The 21,562-nt window shown below is 33.6% G+C and overlaps 1 protein-coding gene across 1 annotated transcript; it reads left to right on the top strand.

Moving 5' to 3' along the window:
- Window positions 1-3: 3 nt before the first annotated feature.
- On the top strand, window positions 4-21,562 carry GTPBP10 (GTP binding protein 10). The gene is made up of 10 exons (XM_039878154.1): window positions 4-168; window positions 3,506-3,699; window positions 7,035-7,126; window positions 7,510-7,654; window positions 12,148-12,221; window positions 13,705-13,757; window positions 15,835-15,942; window positions 16,858-16,935; window positions 18,897-19,020; window positions 20,851-21,562. The coding sequence occupies exons 1-10, from the start codon at window positions 136-138 to the stop codon at window positions 21,111-21,113; spliced, it is 1,164 nt and encodes a 387-aa protein (XP_039734088.1). The 5' UTR covers window positions 4-135; the 3' UTR covers window positions 21,114-21,562.

Raw genomic sequence — 21,562 nt, 5'->3', positions numbered from 1 at the left:
TACGGCGCATGCGGCTGTTTCCGAGGGCGCGTGCGGAGGAAGCACAACATCTGCGGCCTGCGGTGACGTAAATAGGCCGCGCGGAATTTTGCTTCGTACACCTTCCCTAGGAATGAATCCTGGCCCAGCATTGTGATGGTGCGCTGCAGTTGCGTGTTGTTCAGAAAGGTCCGTGACTGATGCCAGAGGGCCAGGTGCCTCCAGCCCCACCTGAGGGCTCTGGTGCTTCTTCCCTTCCTCCCCACTTTTTCTTTCTGGGGGCCTCTTTCCTCCTTTTTCTCTGCCATAGTTTTCACCCCCGCAGGAGGTGAGGTTGGCCTGTGAGGGGTGAGAAGGGTGTGTCTGCCCGGCCTGCTTAGGTTTTGAGATTCTTCTAGGGAATTGTGTGGACGTGGGTTGAAGGCTGAGTTACCTGCTGCGGTTTAGAAGCAATACGGTATACATGGAGTGTAGATTTGACCTTTTCTTTCGGCCCAAATAGTGTATTTTACTTTTAAATGTTAATATCCATAGTCCGTTTATTTATTTTTTTTTCTTGGATATATTGTTTTAAAAGACGACTTTTCATCAGTAAATGAAAATACATAATAGGCTTGCCTTCTTGCAAGAAATTTAGATCAGTTTTTGTGTGGTATTGATTTTAGAATCATTTCTGTAAAAAATTTAAGGTTGCTTCTAAAAAACGTCTTTAAGAGCCTTTCTAGTAATGTTTCTTTAAACCTGCCGACGTCAGAGATGGGCCATTACTAACAACGAGATTGAGATATTCCTTTTAAGTTTGGGTTCTAAATCTCTGAATCTGTTAAATCTAGAATTGTAAAACAATGTGGCACAAATTGAATGGAACTTTAAGAACAGGAGTTTTTGTTTTATTGGAGGAAAGGTATAGTTCGTAATATCTTGAGAGAAGTTATACTTTATCCAACCCTTTGTTTTCCAGAAAGGTGAAGAAAAGAGAGTTATGAAGGATAGTACTTGAGTATATGAAATAACTAATCATTTAACTAAAAAGAAACTACTGCATTGTGCGTGTGTGTGTGTGTGTGGATAAGTTATTAAAGGCTACTTGTGTAACCTTACTGCCATGAAAAGCCACTTCCAATCAATGTAGTTTGCAAGTGGAATCTATCTCTTCACTTAAACCTGATGCATTTTTAAAAGTGAAAGCAGCAGATCGCCATGCATTTATTAATCATTTATTATTTTAAGCCATTTATTTCCATTTTTTAAAAAAAAATTTTATTCATTTAATTGGGTTGACATTGGTTAATTTTATAGGTTTCAAGTGTACAGTTGTATATAGTGCATTGTGTGTTCACCACCCAAAGTCAAATCTCATTCCATCACCATATATTTGACCCCCTTTACCACCTCCCCCTCACCTCCTTTACCCACTGGTAACCACTATACTGTTGTCTGTGTCAATGAGTTTTTGTTTACTTGTTTGTTTGTCGCTTTTAGTTTTATATTACATGTATGAGTGAAATCATATGGTTCTTGACTTTTCTGTCTGACTTACTTTGCTTAGCGTGGTATTCTCAAGATCATCCATGTTGTCACAAATGGCAGTATTTCATCTTTTATTGTAGCTGAGTAGTTTTCCATTGTATATATGTACCACATCTTCTTTACCCCGTCGTCTATCAAAGGACACTTCCATTGTTTCTGTATCTTGGCCTCTATGAGTAATGCTGCAGTGAACACAGGAGCATTGCAATGAACATATCTTTACGAATAAATGTTTTCAGATTTTTCAGGTAGATACCCAAGAAAGGGATTTCTGGGTCAAATGGTCACACTAATCTTAATTTTTTGAGGAACCACCAGACTTTTCCATAGTGGCTATACCAATTTACATTCCCACCAGCAGTGCAGGAAGGTTCCTTTTTCTCTACAACCTTTCCAATCCTTGTTATTACTTGTCTTGTTGGTAATAGCCATTCTAAAAGGTAATGCATTTCTGATCTAGCCTTTCAGAACCAAAGCATAAGTTCTTTAGTCCCCCCTCCCCCGTGAAAAATACTCTGACTAGCCCTTAAATTCATCTTTTATACATTTCTTCTACCCTATTTCTTTACAACACTTTGTTTCATGAGTACATTTGCATGCTTAAATGAATATCTGCTTTGAATCTTTGCTATGAACCCATCCAGTGCAGTCTCATATCTAGACTGCATCAGAATCACCAAGGGAGCTTGACCTGTCCTCATTTCCTCTCCAGGGTGTATCAGAATGGTCAGAGTATATATATTTTGCAAAAAGTTTCCAGATTTTTTTGATACTTATAATTATCCTAAATGATTAAAGAAGAAACGATTATGAATTTAAGAAATTACTCAATAAGGAATCTTGGTAGTCCGAGAGGTTAATACATAAGATCTTTACCTGCAAGAAGCTCTTGATTTAGTGAGGGAAACAGATGTAAACACTAAATGGAGCACAAGATTTCAAGAAGTATAATTACAGAGGTAGAATCAAATTGCTGAGAGCTGAGCAAATGGGAAGTGTGGATTAGAGGAATTGAGAAAGATATCAGCAAATATGACATTCTGGTGGGTTTATGACAGAACAGAACAAATGACGTATAAGTAGAGGAAAAGCATGAGCAGAGTGGCGTGGAGACGTGAAAGTATAACATGTAATAAGAGCAAAAGAGGAAAAAGATAGGAGGGGTTAAACAAATGCAAATGAAACCAAAGGTAAGTTAAGAGCTTTGCATATAGTACTGAGAACTTTAGACTTTATTTCATAAGCAGTAAAACAGAAAATCATGAATGGTTTTTGAGTAAGAGAGAAACATGATTAGAGATTAGATTTATTTTCGGAAAAAATAGATCAGGCAGCAGGATGAAGGACTTGTTGAAGAAAGAATGACTATAGGTACTGAGAGACCAGTTAGGAGCTAATGAAGCGGTCAAGATACTAGGACAGTTGTACCAGAAAGGAAAAGAAGCAGGTATAGTCAAAGATTCCTATACATAGTCTCAATGAATAGTAAACTATTATTCCATTATTTGGGGGAACATTGGAGGAATAGAATTTACCTAGGAAAAAGTTATGTCTTGTCATATTAATATATACTTGAGGTGACAGTTATCCTTTCAGTACCTATGAACAAGTTACATATTTGATAGATCTTGTTCTCAATTGCTTTAGACTATTAAGTGTACATCTTGGTGGGGATGTCTAACAGACTGGACATAGAGAGCATCTCACTTAGGTAATAGTTACTGGTACAGGCTGTCATCATCCAGGGGAGTCTAGATTTAGAAATGGGCCAATGTCAGAGACCTTGAAGATAAGTGAAACAATCGCTAATTGAAAAAAAGGATCTTAAGAAAGTTAAATGGGAAAAGGAGACAGAGAATGAACTAAGAAAAGACTATAAATTTGGTGTACAGAAAGCCATTATTTTTTAAGGAATTTTAGTGACAACAAAGAACTAGAAAGGAGTTTAAATTAGTAAGCTCATTTGGTATACAAATGTTCTCTCTCTCTCTTTAAGTATGGAAACTTCATCGATAACCTAAGACTCTTCACCAGGGGAGGAAGTGGTGGAATGGGGTACCCTCGTTTAGGTGGAGAAGGTGGAAAAGGTGGTGACGTCTGGGTTGTAGCCCATAACAAAATGACTTTAAAACAACTTAAAGACAAATATCCTCACAAACGGTTTGTGGCTGGAGAAGGAGCAAACAGTCGGTAAGTATTTACTAAATGACTTTGATTTTATAAAATTAATCCCTTCCAGAAGAAAAAAAAAGTTAAAAGATAAAAATTAATTAGTAATTTAAAGTAAATTATATTCTGTATTTGTAACTCAGCAAAAATCTACATCCGTCTCAACTATAGTAAAAAGGTACTAAGAAATGTTTTGGAGCTTTTAAACTTTTTATCCTTTTCTTCTCCCAGTGTCTGTTTATATTTTTTTGTACTTCCTCTGTAGAAACAGAAAATTATCTGAATTCTTACCGTTTTCTTCTTAAGTTATCTTTGACAGGTTTTAGAAAACCTTTCTCAAATCTCAGCCATGATAGTCCATCCCACCACCACCAACAGTTCTGCCAGCATCTCATAGGCAGTGCTGAAAATTGAGAGCCTGTTTCACTGATACAGCTCTTGTATGTTCTCTTTTTGCTTCTGTTTTGGGCTTCTTTCCATGACAGCAAAACCTTTCCTTTATTTTTAGTTGATGTTTGTTATTTTTTATGGAACATATTATGTTGGCCTCAAAATATAAGAACTTTTTCTTTCATTATAAAGACAATGAAGAGAAAAATTCTTAAAACTTCTATCAAAATGCAGGCTATATTCCTCAGGCCTCTCTCATTCTATTATTCCTTAGGAGGTGTTGACATAAAGGTTAACCTTTATGTCCCTTTTTTCTTTCTCCTTCCCAAAGAAGCATTTTGGTATATTGTCACAATACTAGAGGATGAAATGGGTCACTTACTTGGAGCGTGAGTATAAGCAAAGGATAGAGGCAGGAATGTTAAACACCGTGTAATGCAGAGGAACACTCGGAACAACAAATTATCCTGCCTAAAATATGCAGCAGCATCTCCTGGTAAAGAAATCCTTGGAGAAACACTTTATATTCTTTTTGAGCATTTTTGTTTTATGAATAGTCTGATTGAAACCATTTTATAGGATAAATTTTGAGAGCCCTATATTTATTAGAATTTAGTAATCAAAGCTTTGAGTTCACAATGTCATTTTATTATTTTGCTGTTACAGGTGGGAAATAATAGTAGTTTACTTTCTAAAGTAAAAATTTTTTATCATTTATAATTTCTTTTCAAAAGTAAAGTTGTTATAATTCCAACCTTGGTCTGTGTTCAGATCAGTGGTATATTAAAGATGGTATATAATGTTTTAATGTTAAGAAAGATTTAAATAGAACATTTTTCTTACTGGAGTTGCATGTGGCAATTTTTAGAATGTAGAGGCTTAAATCTGAACAATTAATAGGAGCCAACTGGGTGAAGGGGAGGAAAAAGCATTATAGGAAAGATAACATGAACAAAGGCCCAATGGTAGCAGACATACCCGTATAAGACACTAAAAGAAGGCCAGTGTGGCTAGAATGCAGAAAACGGGAACATAGAGGAAGATGAGACCAGAAAAAAAGGTACAGGCCAGACTTTAATTCAGACCATCACCATTTCTTGAAAAATTGCAATATTCTCCAATTTGGGTCTCCAGTCTTTAGTCTCAGTCATCACCTCCAATCCATTCTTTCTCCAATTATTCCTAGAGTGATTTTCTAAAACATCAACTTATGTCACTTGCCTATTTAAGATCCTTCAGTGTTCCTCATCACTCTAAGATAATCTTCAAATTCTCTAACATAGCATATCAAACTCTTCATGATCTGGACTACACTGCCTTTTTTTTCACAACATGCCATTCCGCTTGTACTGGCATTGTGCTAGAAAAAACTATTATTTTACCAAACAACTTGTTCTCTCCTAATCCAGTGCACGTGTGTGTGTGCATGTGCTTGTGTGTGTGTGTGTGTGTGTGTGTGTGTGTGTGTGTGTGTGTGTATTCAGTTTATCAACACATCTTTTCCTACCTTAATTGTCTGGCAAAGTCCTTCCTATTCCCTTTTCAAGGCTTAGTTCAGGGACCACTTCCAAAATATAGATAACTGAGCAAGATTTTAATTTCAGATATCTAATAATGTCTACTAAAAGTTAGACTGCTTTTGTTCATCATGAAATCATCTCCCAGTAAATTGGTTTATGCTTGTTCATCTATAAAAATTATCAGATAGTATTTCAGTTCTTTAAAAAAACTCTTTTAATAGAAAGTTCATCAGCAGTAACACAACATTCTAAAAATTACAACACACAATCCCAGTAAGAGAAGTGTTCTATCTAAATCTTTATTTCAAATTCATACATTTCTGTCCAGTTTGTTCATTCAACTAAATTGAGTATCTATCAATCACTTTACTAGGTATCTAGGATAAAATGATGAACTTTATGTAGTCTAGTAGGAGAGCAGATATTAACCAGATACATGAAAAATGGAAAATTATAATTATGACAAGTCTTATGAATGAGCCTATACATGTATATAGGCAGTGGGATTCTGACCTAATTAGAGAGATCAGGAATACAAAGATTTTTTTAAAAAGTCAAGTGTCTATAATCCTTTTACCCAGAGATAATCACTATTAACCTTTTCTTAACTTTTCTTACATTTAACAAAAATGTAATTATGTGTGTATGTAAATAATTTGGGAGTACAAAAACAAGAGAACAATATTGGCAACCTCCCCTTTTATTTCCGTGACAGAAGATGGTTCAGAATGGCTGCATAGTATTATGATATTAGTAATAACTTATTTTGTCATTCGTCTATTTAGGTAATTATTGATTTTTTACAGTTATAGCACATTGCAACACACAGCCATGTATATATAGTAGTATACATGGCGGTTTGTTTTCTTTTAGGATAAATTCTCAGTAGTGGAATGACTAGTTAGAAGTTTGTACGTATTTATTCTCTTATGAGCAGTTTAAGAGATGAGCCTCCTATAAATATACTCTGGTTTGAGGTCATTTTTTAAATTTTTTAAATTTATTTTTTTAATTAACTTATTTTTATTATGGTGACATTGGTTAAAGAAATCCAGTAAGTTTCAGGTGTACAATTCAACAGTATTAGGTCAGTTTTTTAAAAAGCTTTGTTATTCAGTGGATTTTTCTTTTTTCTAGTTTATTTGTGTTGTTGTAATGGTCTTTTCATTTCAGGCATACCATATATTCATTATGAGTTGAAATGGCTTTTGGTGGCTAGCTTGGTAACTTAAATCATTACTTAATATTTTTATTGGGATACGATAGTCTACAATGTAAAGAAATAATTGAACACCAAGTCAAAGCTCTTATATTTGGCCATTTAATATCTGTGTTAAAAGGGTTGACTGCTAGTCTTTATAGAGCATTATATTTGCTTGAAGCTTAAATCATTTAATTTAGTGGGTTTTCCTTATTTTAATTTAACTCTTTTTTTTTTTTTGGTAGGGTTAGTGCACTGAAAGGCTCAAAAGGAAAAGACTGTGAAATCCTTGTACCTGTGGGTATTTCAATAACTGATGAATATGGTAAAATTATAGGTAAGTGTACTATAGATTCTAAGGTTGTAAAAAATATGCACATTTTCAAAATTGTTTGAGAGCTGTGGGGAGTAGCACTTCTTGAGTGTCAGAATTTTTTTAAAAACATTAACTATTTTACCTGCTAATTAATGAAACAACATTTAAAAAACATTACATAAAGGTTGTTGAAAATTAACTGCTAGATTTAAGATTATTTTAAAAATATAAGAGTAATTGGTTTTAAACATAACTAGTTTATTTTCAACTGTTTTCAAAAGTGCACTTCCAGGGTCCAGCTTTTAATAGAAACTTCTGGCATCTGTTTCTGAAAGAAAAATGTCATTAGTGATTAGCTCCACTTACTAATCTTGGCTCTACGTATCTTTATCTTTCTTTTTAAGGAGAACTCAATAAAGAGAAAGACAGAATTTTGATAGCTGAAGGAGGTCTTGGTGGTAAACTACTTACAAATTTCTTACCTTTGAAAGGCCAGAAACGAATAATTCACCTTGACCTAAAACTTATAGCTGATATAGGCCTAGTGGGGTAAGTACCATTCATATCTTTATTTTTATACTTTCAGAGAGATAGTTCATAAATAGAAAATAAATATAAATGGTAATTTAGGGCCAGCACTATTTCTAGTTTATGGAATTTGTGCATCATGTGCATACTTTGGAATATGCTATCAAATGTAGTTATTTTCATAATGCCAGCATAGAGTTTCATATATACTATTAATTTGTCAAAGATCCTAACCATATAGTAAGCTAGTGAAATGTTAGAAAATGAATAAAGAAAATGATCAATCAAATGCAGTAGTATGAGAAGGTAAAAGAACATTACCAAATATTAAGGAATAAAATGAGAATTCCAGACAAACCACATTTTAAAAAGTGTATAGAAGAAAATAAAAGAAAGAAAGAAATGATTAAGATATTTTATACATCTTAATAGCAGTATTGTTTCATTAATCAAATGGCTAAAGGCTGGTGCAGACAATCTTAGCCGTCAGACTTACACACTATTGAACACCAAGTTGAATCTTGGTATGATCTTTTCCCTATCCTTTACGCTCTGCTTAGAATCTGTCCATTCTCAGTACTGCAGACCTTAAAATGTTGTCCTCTTCCACAGCCTCCATTCTTTCATAGCATTGTATAGTAGTCAGATGGAGGCCTAAGGAAAAGGTAGAGAAAACTGCTGCCAAACTGGGTACCAAACTACCATTCCATTCCTTGCCTTCCCATAGCTTCTTTCTAAGCTCTTTTCATCTTCCTCTCCAGCCATCTCACTGCTTCTTTACCAGACTCTACAGTCTGAATTCCTCACTTCTTTCCATACCTGTCTGGTCTTAACCAGCAGTGGCTTAGAGTTCACAGAGGCCCCATTCCTGCCAAATTTGTAACAGGGAAGATGTGATCCTGGTTTCAAGCTTTCCATCCACATTTAATTTTTTGAGTAAAACATAGTTACGAGGGTTGTTGAGTTATAGGTTCTGTAATAGTACATATTTTTAAACATTCTTAGAATGTTATGGATAAGACTGAGAATCCAGCCATTCATTTTCTCATTTGGTAGAAAAATGTACTGCAGTTTCCGTAGATATACCTTTACAGACAAAGAAGATCCTAGCAAGGCTGAGTAGTAAAGGTGGGTTAGGGGTGGGGGACTCAGGTGAAACTATTTGAGTTAGAACCTCAGATCATCAGTAGACTGGCTGACTGGTCTTGAATATATTATACCAGGGATCCCCAACCCCCAGGCCACGGACCAGGACCGGTCTGTGGCCTGTTAGGAATTGGGCTGCAGGTGAGTGGTGGGCGAGCAAGCAAAGCTCCATCTGTATTTGTAGTCACTCCCCAGCCCTAGCATCACCTCCTCAACTCCACCTCAGATCATCAGGCATTAGATTCTCATAGGAGCACCGGTCCCTAGTGCCAAAAAGGTTGGTGTGTTATATGGTCTCCTAAGTTTTTGTTTTCTCATCCTTAATAGTGGATGGAGATGGTTCTCACTTTAAAATGTTGTTGGTGAGTAAGATTTCTTTTGCAGCACAACACATGCCTTAGATTTATGAATGCTCAGTGAATGAATGGTAGCCGCTATCATCATCATTATATTGACAATTTATAGGAGACTACATATAGTGAAATGCTAAGATTTTCAGAAGTGGACTTGAAATTATAGTCAGTAATTAAAGCATCATTATTCTTAAGCACAATGTTTAATGCATGTTCTAGTGCTTTTAAATTAGGCAATTATTCTTCAAAAGTTACTAATGTGAATGCAATCATAAACAGATATCCTTTTAGCTGGTTTCAGGAATGAACTGAACCTTAGAAGAAAGGTATCGTATAACTACACTTGTATTTCTGTTGTCAGATCTGATCTTTACATAGGTTGGATTTCAGCCTCTAAATTTTCATTAGGTACTTTTCAAGAAAAATCTTAAGTATCTGTTCTTCAGCCATTAGCACCCTTTTCTTTGTGTACTTTGATCTTTTTGGAAATAGTTGGTTTGCATTTTTCTGTGCTTATAGAAATATAAGGATATTGGAAAGAAATAAGCAAGTCCAACTAATGAAAATCATAAACAAAAATGTTTGCAATTTACTTTCCAACAAGTCACAAGACCTGGGTGTAACAAGATAAAAAACTATATTTCCAAGAAAAACAAGTCATTAAGAAACCACATAATTTTATTCTAATTTTATTATAGAAATATTTTTAATGCGAAAAATTGTTAAAAGAGCTCCATTAAGAGCTTATAAATTTTTAGAGAATTCTAAATTTGTATTTGCAAAATATTACACCATTATTTCAAATGAAAGTTTGGCAGAGTTTTGAAAGCAGAGCTTTCTTAAATTTAAATGAAAACTCTGAAGGCAGGGATCACATTTGTCTCATTGATTGCTATAATTCTGGTTCCTATGATACTGCCTAACTGTGAGTTGTGTATGATACAGGTCAATTCTCAATAAATATTTATTGGATAATTTTTTTTACTGAGATATAATTGACATATAACATATCAGTTTTAGATGTACAACATAATGAATTTGCTATCTGTATGTATTATGATATGATCACCGTAATAAGTCTAGTTAACATCACCATGCGTAGTTAACAATATTTTTTCCCTTGTGATGAAAACTTTTACGATTTACTCTGTTAGCAACTTTCGGATATACAATACAGTATTATTAACTATGGCCACCATGCTGTACATTATATGCCCCATGACTTATTTATGTTATAACTAGAAGTTTGTGTCTTTTGTCCCCTTTCAACCATTTTTCCCACCCCCACCTCTGGCAACCACCAATCTGTTCTCTGTATCTGTAAGTTCAGCTTTTTAATTAGTTTGTTTGGTTTCTGCATATAAGCGAGATCATATAGTATTTGTTTCTTTGTCTGACTTATTTCACCTAGCACAGTGCTCTCAAAGTCCACCTATGTTGTCACAAATGGCAATATTTTCTTCTTTTTTATGGCTGAATGATATTCTTGTGTGTATGTGTGACGTTTTCCTTACCCGTTCATCCATTGACATACACTTAGATGGTTTCCATATCTTACCATTGTAAATGATACTGCAATGAACATGGGGATACATATATCTTTTCAAGTTAGTGTTTTTGTTTTCTTCAGGTAAATACCCAGAAGTGGAATTGCTGGATCATATGGTAGCTCTATTTTTAATTTTTTGAGGAAACTTCATACTGTTTTCCATAATGGTTGCACCAATTTACATTTCCTTTTGTTGAATAAATTTAATAAAAATATCTGAATGAAATTTAGGAAATAATCTCTTAAGTGACTACCATTCCTAGTACATACTTTCATGCATTATGGACCTTTCTTGAGGGAAATTTAGCAATAAAATCAAAGCCTTTAAAACTAGCATATATTTTAATCCAGTATTCTCTCATCTAGAAATTTATCTCAAGAAAAAGATTAAGGATATGTATAAAGATTCAAGGCTAGCCACTTCAGTGTTTAATGTTTTTAGAAAAAAATTAGACAAATAATAAATGCTCATTTACAGAAAGAAAAAAATAGTTGCCTGTTAATTCCACCACTCAGTGGTGACTGTTAACATGGTATGTGTTTTTCTAGCTGTATGCATATATTTTTGCAACATTATTGATAATAATAAAAAATTGAAGACAACCTAAATACCTAACAATAGGAATTTAGTTAAGTAAATTACAGTGCACTCTTGAAAGGTGTGCACTGTAATTATATAATTCAGTTGGAAAAGCAGGCCAACCAACTATGGATGGTCTTTCAGGGGAAAAAAAAAAACACCACCAAGTCTGAATCAGATCAAGGCTCTGTATATAATGACCGATTTATAGAAAACCCAGGGCGAAAAAGTGTGTTAAATGACACCATGGGAGTGTCAACAGAAAAATCCTGACTGTGGGAAAGAAACTCTACAGAATAAATGACCCAGTTTAAAAAAAATAAAACTACAAAGGAGAAAACAAGATGGAAGGGGAACCTTTACCAAAAGAAATATAAGAGACATCAACCAGTTGTAATGCAGACCTTATTGGAGTCCCTGTTCCAACAAACCAAATTTTCAAAAAGTATTGAGAATATATTAATATTTGTTGAAGCTAGCTAATGACTAAATGAGATTTATTACTCCTCTCTACTTTGGTATACATTTGAAAATGCTCATATTAAATGTTTTTTTTTAAATCTACAAAACAATATGCGTAATATTTTATCAGTGTTCAGATTATAGGTATTTTTATTTTTTGTTCTATGATTTACGAGTTCTTTTCACATAACTTCAATTATTAATTCACAGTACTAAAACATCTTCAGTGTCGAGAATAAATTTACCTTTTCCTTTTTCATGCGTATATTTTGTTTCTCGAGTTTTTCAAAATTATTTTAAACTTACTCTTACGCCCAGAAATAGTCAAGAAGTCTACTTTCTGAAATGTTAAGAATTCAGAGATAAGTAAATATTAATAGTGCTTATATTTATTGTAACATATAAATTTATTTACTCATTTCAGATTCCCAAATGCTGGAAAATCCTCCTTGCTAAGTCAGATTTCTCACGCAAAACCTGTGATTGCAGATTATGCATGTAAGTGTAATTTGTTTTGTATTTTAATGTGTGGTGGTGAATTTTTAAATACTAATCTTTCTTTGAGTATGAATAAAATAACAGCTTTGAAGATAGCCTTAGTTTTAAAACTCTTGGCAGAATATATGCATTTCCCATTACTCTTTTAAATCTCTGTAGCCCTCAGCAAAGTTTCTAGTACTTGCTAGACACTTACTATGTTGTGTTTATTTTTAGTTGCATAATCATTGTTTTGGTTTAGTTTTGATTTTATGAGCACCTAGCCTTTATTAAGAGCTGTGATAAATACTAGGAAGGCAGAGATGAATTCTTTCACTCATTTAGCAGGTATATTTTTCTGGGAACTGCACCAGGTTCTGGAGTTACAAAGACCGATAAACAGAAACAGATGCCGTTCTCACTTTTACTGAGCTTACAAACTAGTGGGGGAAGGCACATATCCCACTAATGAATATAAGGAATATAATATAGTTCTATGAAAGAGTACAGGTGACTGCTTTAGACTTTTATGTGGAAATGTGATGCTGGGGCTGAGATTTGAAGAATAAATATGAGTTAATGAGTGACAGATAGTGGAGGCGAAAAGTCTTTCTGTGGTGGCAGGGAGTGGATTTGTGTGAGGAGAGAACATCTGGTAAGGGAAAGGGAATCAAGATGAGGCTAGAGATGTAGGTAGAGACTTTATCATACAGACCACGTAGGCCGTGTTTCATCTTTATAGCTTAAGAGCAGTTGATAGCCTTTTAAGCATGGTATAAAATAATTAGATTTGTTTTAAAAAGATTTCTGTATAATAAAGAAAATGGATGGATATGGGACATAAATGGTTCTGGGAAGAACAGTTAGTAGGCTATTGCAGTAGCAAGGTGAGATATGATGGAAGTGTAGACTCAGAGTAGTGAATAAATATGATAGAATCTGTGCCATCATAAAACAAAAAAGGACAGAATGACATTAACTGGAAAAAAATATTAAGCCATTCTAAAATTAGACTCTTATAGAATTAATTTTGGACTAACTGCTATAAACTATACGGTCAGGACTTATCATTATAATACAGGAGACTCCTGAGAAGGAAAGAGGAAGAAAAGTAAAAAATCATAGGAAGGAGGCTAGTGTGAGATCAGTGAGGCTAAGGATAACTGGATGAGAAAGGGCTAGACAAATTTAACCCACAGACCCAATGATAGAAACCTAAATTCTCCCCCGAATACCATGCTTCTTAAAGTGTGATAGAGGAACTTCGTATCCCACTAATTAAATTAGTGAGATATGCCGATTATAATAATCTATATTTATCCTTTTCCAAGTTAATCGTAAATAACAAAAATAATGGTACCTTCCATTTCAACAAATGAGAACATAATCTGAATTAAATTGTTCACAGAAAAGAAATATTGTTTATTTTATTCATAATTTTAAGACAATTTTGAGAGTACCAGCCATTATTCTAGCCTTAATTTACTGTTGTTTTTTGTTTTAGTTACAACATTAAAGCCTGAACTTGGAAAGATTATGTATAATGATTTCAAACAGGTGGGTATTTTTAAAGTAGACAATTGGTTGGAAGTGAAAGTACTTGCTTTTGGTACTTGGACTTCATAATATTTAACTGTTTCTGTCGTGTTAGGGGGAAAGAGTAGCAGGATTTTGTTTCTGATAAACTGATCATATCCATTCTGCTGAACACTATCATAGTAAAATATTATATAAGAATGTATCATTTTATTCTTTGAAAGTTTGTCTGGTTTGTCATTACAGCATCATATCTTCTTTGTCTCATAAATCTGCTCTCATTACACATTCCTATTTTACTTCCATATTTTATTACTGATTTTCGATTCCTAAAAATATTTTCTAAAGTTCATGGAAGTGATTTTGCTCCAACTTTCTCTTTAAAATAATTTTTCTTTAGTTAAATGAGATTCTGGCCTTATCTAGCTATTAAAATTTATTTTTCCTTGATAAGGAAGAACTGTAGATCTTTTGAATAAAGATAGAATAAAAACAAATAAAAAGGAAAGTGACAAAATTTAAAAAATATGTAATGTATGATCAGCAGTTGTGCTCCTTGGTATTTACCCCAATGAGTTGAAAACATATCCACGCAAAAACCTGCACACAGATGTTTGTTCATAATTGCCAAAACTTAGAAGCAACCAAGGTTGTCCTTCAGGAGGTGAATAAACTGTGATACATCCAGAAAATGGAATATTATTTAGCACTGAAGAGAAATAGCTGCAAGCTATGAAAAGACATGGAAGAACCTTAAATGCATATTACTAAGTGCAAGAAGCCAACCTGAAAAGGCTGCATACTATATAATTTCAACTATATGACATTCTGGAAAAAGCAAAACTATGGAGTTAGCAAAAAATCAGTGGTTACCAAGGATGAGGGGAAGAAAGGGATGAATAGGCAGAGCACAGTGGGTTTTTAGGGCAGTGAAACTATTCTGCACTATATTATAATGGTGGATACATGTCATACATTTGTCAAAACTTATAGAAAGTATAACACCAAAAGCGAATGCTTATGTAAAGTATGGACTTATGGTGATGATGTATCATTGTAGTTTCACATAATCCATTGACATAATTCAATAGAAAATATTTATATTCATTTATAATAGTGATATAAAAGTAAATAAAGTTCAATTATACAGAATATTAAATAAGTGAAATTATAAATGCAGAATAATATAAATATAGCAAACAATATTGAGAGGAAAAGAGAACATTATAATTTTTAAAGGAAATCAGTGAAGGACCTCTGAAGAAAATTTCAGTACATGAGACCTCTGTAGTGTACACTGCTTTGTCACGTGGCCACAACTTCCTGTAAAACTCTGAAATCCTTATTCACATGAGCAGTGTACGTAAAGCAGTGCTTCTCATCCTTCACTGTATGTCAGGCTTATCTGCTGGCTTAAGAACAACAATGGTAAATGAAGCATGCACCCCAGAGATTTGAAACGAAATCTCTTAGGGGTAGGGCCTGGGTATCTGTGCATAAAACCTCCCTAGGTGATTATGATGCACAGTAAGGTTTGAAAACCACAAGTGTAGAATAATGGTTAATAACTGTTATCATCTCCAAAAGGAGTATAGGAAAACTATACCCTTAACTTTGGATATAGTTAATAGTCCTGGTAGAATGTGACCAGAATAGGAACAATGGTGCCAAATAATTAACTGCATATAAATTTTAAAATTTAAAACTACAAAGCTGTACTAAGGAAATGTCAGCTAAATTAATATTCTTGAAAACTTTAAGAATTTAGGAAGTTGAAATTCTATGGAAAGTTCACATTGAACAGTATAATTTATGGAATTCTAAAGAGAATTTATGTGATTAATAGCTGTTAAAGTAATCTCTAAAGTTCTATATTGTTAGATTAATAAGTAAAAATAGAACTCTAATTTCTGATAACAAAGGATGTTGATTCTTAATGCTTAATTAATTTTTTTATCAAGGCATCTTGGTTTCATAAAGATGTGGTAATCATAAATCAAGAACATTATATTTTAACTACCATGAAATTCTGAATGTAATTTTACTTATGGTTTTCACATATTTTCTTTTTCTATCAAACTATTTAACTTTGTATTAGATATCAGTAGCTGATCTTCCTGGTTTAATAGAAGGAGCACATATGAACAAAGGAATGGGCCACAAATTCCTCAAGCATATAGAAAGAACTAAACAACTGCTTTTTGTTGTAAGTCATATGTATATAAACATAATATTCAAATGAATGCAAAAATCTGTACATATAGTTTTCCTAGAAATTTTTTATAATAATAAGATTTAAAATTAAAGTAGTAGCATATGTGACTCCACTAAGTCTCTTTAGATGGGGGTCAAATATAGTAAGTAATCTTTGTTTATACTGTGGGGATAGAAATGGCATTATTTACTATGTCTATTATAAATTTGGTCATACTTGTCAAGATTTAATTCCTTAAGATTTTCAACATAGTACTATATTATATAGTATCTTATTCCTACTTGATGGTGCTAGAGTTATACAGCTGACCCTCAAACAACTCAGGGCCCCTTATAAATTTTTCAATAAATACCTGTACTGTTTCCCAGCCATGGTGTTGGGAGTCTGCAGATGTGGAGGGCTGACTGTATGCATTGATCTACACCATTTTACATTTGATCTTATCCAAAAGGTTGAGAAGTGATTTGTGCCATTTTATATAAGGAACTTGAGCATCCACAGATTTTGGTATCCTTGCAGAGGTCCTAGAACCAAACCCCTGGAGGATACTGAGGGGCTGTAGTTAAGTTTGAGAGGAGTCAGAAGTTATACATGGATTTTTCTACTGTGCAGGGAGGGGTAGGGGTTGTCAACTGTATATGTATGAGATTGTACATATTAATTTAAATTGCCTTATCTGTACTACTTCTTCATTCTATTAATGGTTGTGATTTTATCAAAACAATTATAGTTACCTTGACACTTCAATTTCTTCTATTTTGAATTACTAAATTACTAATAGAATATACATTGAAAAATTATTTTTAACTTGAGAGAGTAAGATATTTCAAAACATAGAAATGTATAGCTATTGTTATATTAAAGGTTGTCTCTTTCCTTCTTTTTTTTCTTTTTGTTTTTGGTTAGGTTGATATTTCTGGATTTCAGCTTTCTCCCCAAACTCAATACAGGACTGCCTTTGAAACCATAATACTTCTTACAAAAGTAGGTTTCCTATTTATGTTTTACTATGTTCTCCATCTGGTCTAATATGTAGGTACATAGCACTGTACTAAATAACTTAATAATTAGACTATATTTATATTCCACCTCTACTTTTTGAAGCTTCGATGTTAAAGAATTATCTAAACTTGCTGTGTCCAGTTTTTCAGTATTAACCTGCTCCTCACACTATTGCAACCAATAAAACCATCCTTAATTCCAAATCCCTTTACAGACTTCTCAAACTTTATCTTGCTTAAATTTTTATTTCTACTTCTTAGACTATTTCTCAATCTACTTTTTATGCTTTTTTCTGTTTATTCTGTAATTAGCATTCAGTTACAGTAAATATACTGATGACTGCCAAATCTGTATCTGGTACCCAGATCTTTTGGTTGTGCTTTACTGGCTGCCTCTTGGAAATCTTTGATTGGATGCCCCATTAACTTCTCAAACTTAATATATATAAAACTGAACTTTTTAAAAAACTTACCAGCCTCCTCCAGAACTTTACTGGGTATGTAAGCTGGAAACCTAGGTGGTGGTCTTGATTCTGTCTTTCTCACCACCTTTATCAAGCCCTGTCAGTATTATATCCTGAATCTCTGTGAAATCCATCTATTTTTCTTCATCCACACTGTTATAATCATCAGCCCTCTCATTAGAATGTTGTAAGTCCGTAGTGTCCGGTCTCCTTGCTTCCAGTCTCACTTCTCTGCACTCCATGTTTTATGGCAGCTGGAGTGATCTTTGTAAAAGAACCAAGGTGATGTTTGTTCCCTGCTTAAAACACTTTGATAGTGCCCCACTGCTGTTAGGTTAGTCTAACATGAACATGGTTTATGAGGTCTGGCAAAGCCAGGCTCTTATCTCACAGTCTGTCTCTGTTTCCCTCTCTTACATTCTGTATGCAGCCCTATGGTTTCTCTCTAATATGACATAATGTTTCTTACCTCCAAGACTTTGTATATCCTATTTCCTTTGCCAGTTTTTGCCTATTATGAATAATAGTGCTCTGAACACTTGTGTACAGATTTTTGTATGGACCTGTTTTTATTTTTCTTGGGTATATACCTAGGAATGGAATTTCTAGATAATATGGTAACTCTATGTTTAATATTTTGAGGAACCACCAAACTGTTTTCCAAAGTGGCTGCACCATTGTGCCATTTTACAATTCTACTTTTGAATGGATGATGGTTCCAATTTTTCCACATTAATGTTAACATTTGCTATTGTCTATCTCTTTATTTTAGCTGTCTTAGTAGGAGTGAAGTGGCATTTCATTATGGTTTTGATTTGCTTTTCTTTAGCAACTAATGATGTTAAGCATCTTTTCATGTGCTTATTAGCCATTTGTATGTCTTTGGAGAAATGCCTATTCAGATTATTTGCCTATTTTTAAATTGTGTTATTTGTCCTTTTTTTTGTTAAGTTGTAAGTGGTTGTTTTATTTTGGATAGAAGTCCCTTATCAGATATATGATTTGCAAATATTTTCTCTCATTCTGTCAGTTGTCTTTTCATTTTCTTTATATCTTTTAAAGCACAGAATTTTAAATTTTAATGAAGTCCCATTTGTCTATATATTCTTTTACTTTTGCTTTTGGTGTCATAGATAAAAACTATTGCCTAATCCATGGTCATGAAAATTTACTACTGTTTACTTCTGAATTTTTTCTATGTGCTTAATATTCCAGATATTTGTATTTGGCTCTAGGCACAATCACAGCTGTCTCTAGGATGTCATGTGAGCTAAACTATATTAACATGTGATCTTACCATTAAGCATTTTCTGAGTTTCCTTTGTTAATTAATTTTGTGGTTGTTGGAATGTACTGCATTTCAGAGATCTGAATCGGCTCTAGATTACCCAGGCCTACAAGAAAAAGAAAGACATTACAAAACAGGTATTCTGTATAGATATTATAATAAAATTATTCGGTTTTCTCTTTCAATTTAAAGGAGTTGGAGTTGTACAAAGAGGAACTTCAGACAAAACCTGCACTCCTGGCAGTTAATAAAATGGACTTGCCAGATGCCCAAGATAAATTTCATGTACTGATGAACCAACTCCAGAATCCTAAAGGTAAACCCATTTATTCTTAATGTCAAAGTAATGAATACTTAGTATGTACAGAGTGGTAAGTGATATAATGAATGGGGAAAAAAACTAACAGGTGCTACTCTTAAAAAATGTTCGAAGAAAGAATACATACCATATGAAATATTTAAGTAATATTTTAATGTAATACTTATCAAATTTCAGAATATGTGATATAGACAGTAAGTGAGAGGAAACAAAAGAAAAAGATCATTTGAGCTGAAAAGGTCAAGCTTTATGTAGAAGTAAAATTTAAACTGAGTCCTTAAGGAGTTAATGGGATTTGGTTCAGAAGGGAGAAAAGTCAGCTTATACCTGTGAAGCCTTTCACTTTAACATATTTCACAAGTTCTAGAACTTCATTCCCCTAGTATACCATAAATTTAAAAACAGAGTTAATAGTTCTAAAGAGGTGTGTATCTTTCCAGTGTCAGCTCTATAGATCTTTGAAGAGTACTAATCTTCTAACGAGAACTCAAGTACATGTACCTTTGTATGTGTGACAGAAGAATAGATGCTGTTACTCCAAAAGGGTTTATTTGTTTGAAATTTGTTCCTAAATGAATTACTTTGTATAAAGGAACTTAAAGGGACTCTCCACTGTCTTGAATATTGAACTTCGCAGAACACTCTGTATCCTAAATGATGACGCTTTCATTCTTCTGAGTCTAGTAGAGGACCTCTTCATAAATGAGGAAAAGTAGGGTGGATGGCAAGTGGTTAAAATGTTTTCAAATAGTACTAATTTCTCTGTTTTTATCATTGGGATAATAATTGGGGAAAATAAGTTATTATTGGGACTAGCAGACAGTAGCAGAAGATTCTCCCCAAAAATCTTTCCCCAGTGTAATTTACATATTAGAGCTATCCTTGAGTTAAAAAGTTACTTTTGGGGTATAAATACTCCCTGGAATTAGTCAATAGTCTTTATTCCTTAATGTTATTTGTTTTATATCAGTAGATCTGTTTACCAGTTGATCTTGCAGAAGATGGAATTTTCAGAGGAGGTACCAGAAGGGAGGATAACTCCAGAGTTTGTGGCTAATTTGGACCGTCATAAAACAAAATATAGTCCCCTCAGTGATAATTCCTGAGTTAGCCTCTCTGGACTTCTTTGAGGGCATATGAATCTCAAACCAAGCTCCATACTGGCTTGTCTAATCTCTTTCAGTCCAGCCTTTTCAGTTTACATCAGTGTTAAACCTGTTCCATCAGTATGCCATCTCTCTTCCCATTGCCTTGGTGGCAGGGAGAGGAAAAAGTAATATAACAGCTCTCAGCCCCTGTGGGGTGATAGAGTAAACTCATCTGACATGATTCCCCACATGAACTCCCCAACACCATTTTCAATTTTAGTATGGCTTCTAGGACCAGTGATGATAAGCCTATGCTTTAGGGCAGTTAAAGGCCACCCGTGTACTGAGGCAAGCTAGAATATCCCAAATCACAAATGATGTTTTTTTAAAGAAGGGTTTTTTCAGAGAATCTATGTTGCCTCACTTTATTGAACCCCCCAAAAAGCAAAATTTATTACTTCTGTAAGTAAATCATCTTCTATTTCTTTTATTTATACTTAATTTGGTTTAAAATATCTTTATCCAACAAATATTTACTAAGCAGCTACTGTGTGCCAAGAACCTTAACCATTGTCACTGCTAAAAACCAAGGGTTCTGAGAGCTTATTAGAGAGGGAAAATCAGGAATTAAAATTGCTAAATTTTCAGTTCCTCATTTCACAAATCAAACCTCTAATATAGTTTTGACTTACTTTCAAAGACAATGAAAATCATCATAGTTTTGTGTTCTTTGTTTCAGATTTTCTGCATTTATTTGAAAAAAACATGATTCCAGAGAGGACTGTGGAGTTCCAACATATCATTCCTATCTCTGCAATTACGGGAGAAGGAATTGACGAGTTAAAGAGCCGTTTGAGGAAGTCTCTGGATGAACATGCCAACCATGAAAATTATGCATATCATAAGAAACAGTTGCTTAATTTACAGATTTCCAATACAGTAACTTATAGCGAGCTACCATCAAAGAATGCTGTTACCAGTTCCAGAATGGACATAATTTAAATCTGTTTAAAATGATATTGAAACTGTGTTCATTTGAAATCTTTTCCACAGACATGTATTTTTTAGAATGTTATTGCTAACCTTCTGGTATATATGCCATTATTTGAGAACCGTATCTTCTTAAAGTGTTTTGTAGTTAAGTGTATCAACAGTATAGTAACTGAGAACTAAAAATGATAGTTTATAATTTTATGGCCAATCCACCTATAAGAAAAACCTCTGATATTCCTGTACTTATTATGTCTCTAGTGAGGTCATTTTTTTTTTTTTAATATAAAAGGATTTCTAGAGTATTATGAGAATGAGCAACTAGGTTTTGTTTGATTTTGAGTCTATCATTACCTGGTTCTACTAAATATATAATCTCATTTTTAGAAAATCTCAAACCCCTAAATTTGAACATATGTTCAGCGATAATAAAGATCACTGATAATGTTTAACAGAAACCA

This window comes from Pteropus medius, unplaced genomic scaffold (genome assembly GCF_902729225.1).
Source record: "Pteropus medius unplaced genomic scaffold, Ma_sr-lr_union100, whole genome shotgun sequence".
Lineage (NCBI taxonomy): Eukaryota > Metazoa > Chordata > Mammalia > Chiroptera > Pteropodidae > Pteropus > Pteropus medius.
This window is presented reverse-complemented; position numbering and strand designations above follow the sequence as displayed.

Coding starts and splice junctions, on each gene's coding strand:
- GTPBP10 (XM_039878154.1), top strand. CDS start 136: ATGGTGCGCTGCAGTTGCGTGTTGTTCAGAAAG. Junction 169..3,505: donor GTTGCGTGTTGTTCAGAAAG/GTCCGTGACTGA, acceptor TCTCTCTTTAAG/TATGGAAACTTCATCGATAA. Junction 16,936..18,896: donor CCATAATACTTCTTACAAAA/GTAGGTTTCCTA, acceptor TTCAATTTAAAG/GAGTTGGAGTTGTACAAAGA.